This window comes from Phasianus colchicus, chromosome 12 (assembly GCF_987193195.1).
Source record: "Phasianus colchicus chromosome 12, bPhaCol1.hap1.1, whole genome shotgun sequence".
NCBI lineage: Eukaryota > Metazoa > Chordata > Aves > Galliformes > Phasianidae > Phasianus > Phasianus colchicus.
The window spans coordinates 12,948,516-12,957,112 of NC_143447.1; the positions used below are offsets into that span (position 1 = coordinate 12,948,516).

General features: G+C 43.4%; 1 protein-coding gene across 3 annotated transcripts in view; it reads left to right on the plus strand.

Annotated features, from left to right (window-relative positions):
- CTXND1 (cortexin domain containing 1) overlaps positions 1–6,108 on the plus strand; it is a 33,561-nt gene extending 27,453 nt beyond the window's left edge. For all 3 annotated transcript variants that reach the window (XM_090148992.1, XM_090148991.1, XM_090148993.1), the window contains one exon: positions 2,679–6,108. In XM_090148992.1, the coding sequence (XP_090005118.1) occupies positions 2,733–2,912 (180 nt within the window). In that variant the 5' untranslated portion in view covers positions 2,679–2,732 and the 3' untranslated portion in view covers positions 2,913–6,108. The remainder of the gene's footprint in view (positions 1–2,678) is intronic.
- Positions 6,109–8,597: the final 2,489 nt, after the last annotated feature.

The window sequence follows — 8,597 nt, forward strand, 5'->3', positions numbered from 1 at the left end:
ATCCTTCTGTCCCATGGAAAATACTTTGACTTCTTTGCAAAACATATCAATTTAAATCTGAAAAAATACATGAGATTCAAGCTGTCACCATAATTTGCTGTGTGAACTGTAGCTCGAATGCCATATGCTTTTGCTCTGATCTTACTGCCCAGAGGATCCTTTTTACAAAGTCATAGAACAACTTGGGAGAGGGACCTCAAAGATCACCCACCTCCATCCCCCTCCATGGGCTGGATGTTCCCATCAGCTCAAGCTGCCCAGGACCATCCAACCTGTCCGTGAGCTCCTCCAGGGATGTGGCATCCACACAACACTCTTCCCTTTTGGCAGGGGTAGGACATTGCTCCAGAGTTTCAAAGGAAACATCACCCAGCCACGGTTCTGTGGGTAATGAGATTCTGTGATGGCATTTGGAAAGAAATACTCAAGAGGTTTGATTTTCCCATCACATCCCAGAACACTTACTGAGTAAATTAGTAGTATTTTAAAAGAAGGCATACTTAATTGAAAATACAGATTTTCATCAGAGATCAATACTGATCATCAAAGATCAATACTTCCAGGTAGTTCTGATTTTCACAGAGGTTAACTTAGTGTGAAATAATAGCACAGCCAGGAAGCCAGGAGGGAAAAATCAAATCTGTCCCTACTGGACCTTCATAGGAGTCCTGATAAGGACAAGGCTACATCAGTAGTTTTGACAACAACCTTTTTGTTCCACTCCACAAAAGCACCCACTCTTAATACTCAGCCTTGCTGACAAAGTCTTGACTCCTGCTCACCAAATTAAGTTATAATGTAAGATCTCTTGGCTAGCAAAATAGGTATACAAGCTTCTACAAAACTGTTATTTCAGCATTAAATCCACAGTACTATTTTCTCAGCACTAGGGACTCTGCAGGGAACTACGAAGCCTTCTAACCAGACGGTGATCAAAATCCCCCCATATCCCCAAATTAAAAGCTGCCAAAATTTCATTCCAAACTGAATTCACCCTTCCTCAGAGCCCCACATCACAGTGTGGGATAACTGGTAATGTCCAGAGCTGCTCACTTCTGTCATAGACCTCAGCTCAAGCCAAATAGGGTGGCAGGGACTTCTGGAGCAGCAGCACAATCTTCTCCAGGGTAGCAAAAGTAACAGTGTCTTCTGGGGACTAAAAACCTCTGGTCAGGTCAGATGAGCATCACAATCCTACCCCACTCCTCAGTGATCATTTTGCTGGCCCATATTTGCTGCTTTCTCCTAAGGATGTAAAAATATACAGTGTCTGCTTGGTTTCATTCACTTCATCTTCTCTTCCAACTCCCTGCTGCAGGACTGGCTGTTGCAGTATTTTCTAAGCTTTCTGAAAATAAAAATCAGCCATTCTTGTGCTTAAAATAGACTAGAGAGCCCAGCTGATTTATCCTTGTCCTGTAGGATCTAGGAGGTGGTGAGATTGGAAAACTTGAAAGGGAATAAATTATGAAAGTTGGTACGGTGATTTATTTGTTTTAAATACAGGTCCTCAGTTCACCCTGGGAAGAACTCTCGGGGCAGATGGGCTCAGTGCTGGGGTACTCACCTGGCACAAGGTGCTGCAAGGACACAGTGCTCCAGCCAGATGTGAACTGCTGAAAGAGCCTTGCCAGCAGCTCCCTGCAGATGGAACTGGGCAAAGCTGGCTGGGATCTCCCTATTGCACTGATGCAGTTACAGAGAGCAACTGCACCATTTGATACCCAAATTTCACTCTTGTTTAACATCTTCTCTTTCTCTTCTCTACTCCCAATGAAATATGGCTTGGTTCTCAGGCTGGTTATTGTCTTTCATGTGAAAGATATTTGCTTATTTTAAGGAGGCATTCAACATTATTACTCTTTCATAGGAGAAACGCTCAATTCTTACATCTCCCACTTTGACCATGTCAGGAAACTTCCCTCACTCACTCTGTGAGCCAGGTCAGCTCCTCTCCTTAAGCACTGCCATACCAAGGGCAGCAGCCAATGAAAGATCCAGCAGCGTATCTGCAGTAAGGAGTCAATCTCTGCTGAAGTAATTTTGCTTAAGGATTCAGATAAGGTCAGAAGAGACCTTCAGCAGTGCAGACATCTGCATTAAGTAAAATAATTCATGTAGGAATAACATAATCACCCATACCTTTCTGGGTGATAAAACACCTACTTAAAGAATATTGCACCTGAAAATCATCTCTTGCCTACAGAACCTATGAGTAGTAGAGATTAAATGTTATGGAAAATGAGTACGCATAATTTTCACTTTGCTTTGTGCCAGTAAGAGACAGGGAATGTTTGGACAGAGAAGAAAATTGGGATAGAAACAGTCTGCTCTGCCATTTGTCTGGTCTTTCACACTAACAGAGGAGTGGAAATATATTTACGATTGGGGAATGCTGATACAGAACAGCGTCTGGACTTCTTAAAGGATATTCCAGGTGGATGGTGCTTGTGCACTCCTGTTTCTCTTTTGTTAACATTTGTTTCCATTGTCTAACATTTTAGCAAGAAACACAGCTGAATGAAGAAAGTGGTGGTCAGGGTTCTCCAGCTCATAGCTCCCTGTTACTCAAGCTATCAGATTTTCAGCAGGTTGATTTCCCTCTGAGAACACATCATATATTTTCTGTTTCCACTTGTACTGAGTTTCCCCAGTGTCTGACATTGTTTGTTTTGCAGGTGCTCAATGATGTTAGCAGCAAACATAAACCCCGATGAGGAGCAGCATGAGCCATGGAGGGACCCACCCCAGAGCCCGCATACGTTGATGTGGACAAGGGACTGACACTAGCATGTTTTGTCTTCCTCTGCCTTTTCTTGATTGTGATGATAATCCGCTGTGCAAAAGTCATCATGGACCCTTACAGTGCTATCCCTACATCCACATGGGAGGAGCAGCACCTGGATGACTGAAGGGGCTTGACTACACAGAGCCATGCGATGGTGCAATCTAGGAGGCCTCTTCCTATCAGGAAGGCAAGCAGGAACAGGCATTTTCAGATATGCAGGATGATGGCAATATATTTAAGAGCCAATAGTTCATGTGATTATTGCTCAATAGACCAGGACATCAGCAAGCCATTCTGGAAGCACAATAATACTATGCAGCAACCCTCATCTTAATGAAGATGGTCATCACATAACTCAGTAGCACAACGTCCTCTAGACTTTTCCTACAGCTATAGCACAGTTTGCCCTCTCAACATCTCCCACAAATCCAGGGTTTTATTCAGAAATTGGAATTTGATAAAGCAATAAGAATGTCTTCCCTGAATACAAGATTGCTTCAGATACCTTCCTGAGTCATTATATTTGTGCTTTGAAGAAAGGCAAAGTTTTGCAGTTGTGTCTTCCCAGGTAACGTTAGGTAGAATCATAAAATCATCAGGGCTGGAAAGATCAACAAGGTTGTCTAGTCCAGTCATCAGCCCAGGAGAAGGAACACTAAAGCACCATGGCTATGAGCAAGTTTATTCTCAATGAACTAAGTAGTGTCCAAATGCTTCCCCACCACAGTGCTGTCATACTTCTAGTGATCAAGGTACAGAAGCACTCAAACTGCAGTTTCCAAGGGGGATGTGGGTTACGCTTGACTCTGCAGCATGGCCTTTCCCTATCCTACTCATGGATAACTAGATATATTGACATCTGCCATCAATCAGCCAGATCTCTTGCAATGAGTTTGATAGCCACAGTTCACAGAGCAGAGCTTGGACACCACTGGCTTCAACTACAAAGAACTTGCAACGTTTATCAAAGAGTGATTCCACACAAAACTTCATTAATCTCTTCTTTCAGAGCCAGCTCAGTGGGATCGCACATAGATGTTAAAGACAATAAGCAAAGATGTTCCTAGCTTGGTCAGTCAGATTTGTTAGCCCAAGTTACAGTAGCAAGAACATGCATTCTACCTCGAACAAATTCTGTACCTTTAAAAAAACTTTTTCCCCATGTTTTTGGTGATTATCTATGTATTTCCTTTACTCAGTGCATTAAGAAAGCCATTATAAAAGAAGTGAAAAAGGGAACTTTGGAATTATATTATTTGCATTTTGAAGAGTGGTAATTGAAGGTTTCCCGCATCCTCCATTTCTTAAGTTCTAAGGCTTGTCCACACCTGCCTTGAGTGACTACACATATGGCTTAAGGGATTGTAAAGAGTTGCCGAAGCAATCAGGAGTAGGCACTGCAACCACTAGTGTCATGAATAGACAAGGCCTAAGAGCACAGATCTGCAAGAAGGACACTTCATTTTCTCCTCTTCCTCGCCATCTTGTTTTCTACAATCTTGCCATAAGACAACATAGAGCGGATAAAAAAGGTGGAAATAAAGGTTGGAGCAAGAAACCAGGACATAACTGCGTAGGCTGGATATAGACTTTGTAGATTGCTATTCTTGACCCTGACAGATTTGTTTGACCATTGCACGAGTCCCCTCTCTCTTTCTCAGTCTTCAAACATGTAAAATTGATACAATACTATTAACTTGTCCTGCCCTGTTTCAGCTATATCGTACCACTATATAAGCTCCTGAAGACCTTAGATAGAGACATTGAAATAAGATACTGATTTACAACTTCTTTGTGTAAAACAAAACAGGAAGGTCTGAATCTCATTGTGCAGCAAGGGAAAAGGGAAGGGAAAATCTCAACAGCAGAGAGCTTGTCCAGACCTCTATGCACTTTTATTGAGGTCAAAACATCCTGAGTCATTCTGATGGCACCTGATTTTATTGCCTATTCCATTGAGTTCCAAGGAGTACTGACTACAGAAGAGCAGGCTATGAGGTATATGGAAACTTTGTGTGCACCTTTTGCCCTAGGCTCAACTGCACAATTTCAGCTAATCTCTGTTGTAGGAGAGCCCATTCAGGAGGGAGGAGATTTGAGGATCAGCTTTAATCCTGCTCTTCTTTAACCAAGAGATCTCTCCACTGCTTCAGTTATCCACTGCAGATTGCTCACCAGCCTGCTGTTCAGCTTCAGGATCTGTTAGCTAATTAACCATTAGTAACGGAAGTCTTATAAGTGTGAATGTTAAAGTCCAACACTCTTTGAGTAAATATGTTGGTCTCTTATTCATGTGTGTCCCTATCCATACCATAGGAACCAGTGCCCCAGCTCAAAGGGCATTGCTTCCACTCCACTGACATTTAGAGCCTGTTTTTTGTCATTAAGTTCCATATCCCACTTTGATACCAGCGGGGCTACAGAATATACAAAGCAAGAAATAGTAAAATAACTATTTCCAGGCTACAGAGACTTCCGTATTCAGGTTACCTGGCTATATTCACAACTGACACAGCAAGAAAAGTGCTTGTCACTACTCCTGGTGCCAACAGTCCTCTCAAGGAGAATATGCATGCTTCGGCTTTGCTGCGCACCACCATTAAGCCCCTGTTCAGCTAAGGATTTATGCATATTTTTAAGTTTAAGACCCTGAATTCCCAGGTCAGCCCTGTGCTGTGCCTTTGGCTGGGCATGGACAGCAGCACACAGCCCTCAGGGGAAGGAAGCGCATATGAGAGCAAAGGGTTATGAATGCTGGGGAAGCAAATAGGTTCACTTCACAAGAATATTTGTGGTTATCTTCCTCCCCCCTTTGCCCCTCCATTAATCTATACAAAACATTTTAAGATTTTGTTTTACTTTCTGTTTGCAAAAAGCCTCCCCTACATCAAACCATTTCCTATGACTACCTAAACACTGGTGGGGTTGTTTTTTATAGTTGTAATATATATATGTATATTCTAATTTCTGCTTTCCACCGACAGTTACCAACACAGCCTCACCACTCTAACTAAAAGCAATACCAAACACCATGCTGAAAGCAGAAGCTTCACCTTGCTTGCATTCTAGGTTAACCTGGCCACCCAGGACATATTTGTTACTCCATCTCCTGGGAGTCTGGTTGGCAGAGCCACGTTCCTGGGCAGTGGAAGCTTGGTAGGGGCTGCATCGCTCAGTACTAATTGCAGCTGCATGTAACAAGTGCCTCTGCCAGTTCTATTGTTTTTAATCACCATGCCATACTACCGGCAATTGCACTCAGAGGAAATAAAGCAAACTTACTGCAGATGTATTTAGTTAATGCAATAAACAGCTTCAACATGGAAAGAAATTGTGTGTGTTGCAGTTCATTACTTGCCAGGATCCAATGCAGGTACAGATTGTGACAAGCCACTCCCTACATCAGAAGCAGCAGCTGGAGTTACCATGCTGCTCTCAGAGCAGCTCCTGAATGGATAAAAGCTCCATGCAATAAATCCAAGCCCTGGCTACCCCTTCCTGCTGTCCTCCTGACCCCACTGGCCCAGCCTTGCCAGCCATCACACCAATCTCTATGGCTGTCTTCTGGTTCTGCACAGCCCAGGTGAACAGATCTAAATAAAGGATACCAAATCCCCAATTTTAACCATGCCTTAACATGGCCATGGGAATACTTTATTGCAATCTATATTATTTTGCATGTTCACTTTTTCTTTTTAAACTCCTTTCATTAAAAGCAGTCGATATCCTCTGGCCACTGCTCCTTTTTGTAACCCAGGAGGAAAATGCTGATCACACATGTGTTTTTAAGGCCACACACAGTTTAAGACTTCTCGTTGCATTTACTCTCAGGGTTCATCTCAGTGCAGAACAGCATTATGAAGTGTTGAGTGATGTGCTTAATTACAAAGCTCTCTGTTTTGTACTGCAACTTGGCCAGGGTGAAATCAAAAATCAAACAAAAAGCATTAAAATTGCATTAAGTGTGCTGAATCCATAAGGAAAAGGGAGGGTGTTAAAACAAGTTTAAAACCCAAACGAGCTTTTCAAGCAGCAGCCATCTGCAGACCAATCCCAGCACAGGGCCGCACCTTCAGCATGTCGCTCACGTACTACCGAACACATCCAGAGCTTTCAATCAACTTTAGAGCCCAGAAATTATCTCTCTTTCTCACATAGCAGTGACAGCATGGGCACCTTGAGCAGAGGTGGCAATCCTGAGCCTGAGAAATGGCCTCTTAGAAAGAAAGCGAATGCAAATATCACCTACTAACAGCATCCCTTCTAACAAAGTCACTGCCTTAACCCTGAGCTTCTGAAAGAGCATTTCATCCACCCAGGGAAGGAGCCCATCCCTTCCCACACAGCCCTGAACCCCTCTGGGGTGGGTTTACCTTTCCTACAGGCCTCTGAAGATCCACAGGGGAATTTTTTCTTCTCCACTTGAGTGACAATCTCAGCGCTGTGATAAAGTAGAGCTCTGGTTTTAAAGCTTTACTTCATTGATTGTTGTTGGAAACTACCATACAATAAATCAAACGAAAGCAGACTTGAATTAAAAGCAATAAACTCCAGAAGCAAAGAGATCCACCTTCAAATCCAATTGCAGCAGAAGATTCCACTCTTGCCCAGGAAGCTTTTTGTAGAGAGGGTCAAACCACTTTAAACGGCCCTTCAGAAACTCCTCCCAGCACCAGGTGCAGGTGTTGATCCAAGCATTGTAAGCATTGAACCAAGGGCCCCAGGCTGAAGCACCCTCCTGCTCTACTCACCTGTTTCCCCTTCATGGGTGCCCTCCCTCAAAGGGGAGGTGCCTCCAACACCATGAGCCCACATCTTTATCCTGCAGGTGAAAAAAAAGTCACCTTGGTCATAAAAACCATTCCTTTCCTTTTTTAGCATCTGCTGGACTTTGGCCTCTGGCCATGCAGCAGGCGGTCAATGTCTCTGAGCTCTGTCCTGAGCAAAGCTTTGGACTTCCTCCAGCCCACATCCAAAATCTGCTCTGAGAGCAGAGTGAGCTCTGGGGAGGAAAACATCAATTTCTGGAAACCTGGGATTTCTCAGATTTAATCAAGTTGGGAAGCACCTGTGGGGCTATGGGAACACCCTGTCACCTCCTGCCTGTCCACACCATTCTACAGAGGTTTGGCCAGAAACTGAGATTTGTGTCTCTGGGATGGAAGATGTAGTTGCACTGGCTTTGCACAATGGTTTTAATGGTTTCAACAGATATTCCTGTACCCAAAAAGCACTGATGCTGCAGTCCTTCCTGGCTGCAGAATGACTTGTACCAAGGTCAAAACCCATGAATAGCAGTGTACTGCCCTGCCATCTCCATCAGCTCTTGTCAATAGAGATTGTTCCTGGGTTTTTCAGAACAGCAGCCTTCCTTCCAGCATACAAAACCCATCCGTGCTTACATGGGATGGTGGCATCATGGCAAGATGAAATATAGGGCTGCCACAGCTTTAGCATCAAGGATCACACGAGTTATTTCCAAATCCAAGAGGGAATATATCAGCTTGTGGTTGCCCTTCAAGATCATTTTCCATCTAAGTCAGAATGCATTAAAATAAGTATCTGTCTATTAGCTCAATTTGGAGTACCTATCAGAGCCTGAAGAAAAAATTCCTTTTTTTTTTTTTTTAATATAACAAGGAGCTGTTTTTCTGCCCAGGTCATCCCTTCTGCCAACAGTGGAATGTCTTAAGCTAAAAACTTAAATTGATTTGAGGATGATCCTCCCAGCATCATTCTTGAAAGGGACTGTTATTGTTGTGCGCTGAGGCTGCCTGGGAGAGATCCCATTTCAGCGAGCGAGCCCCGT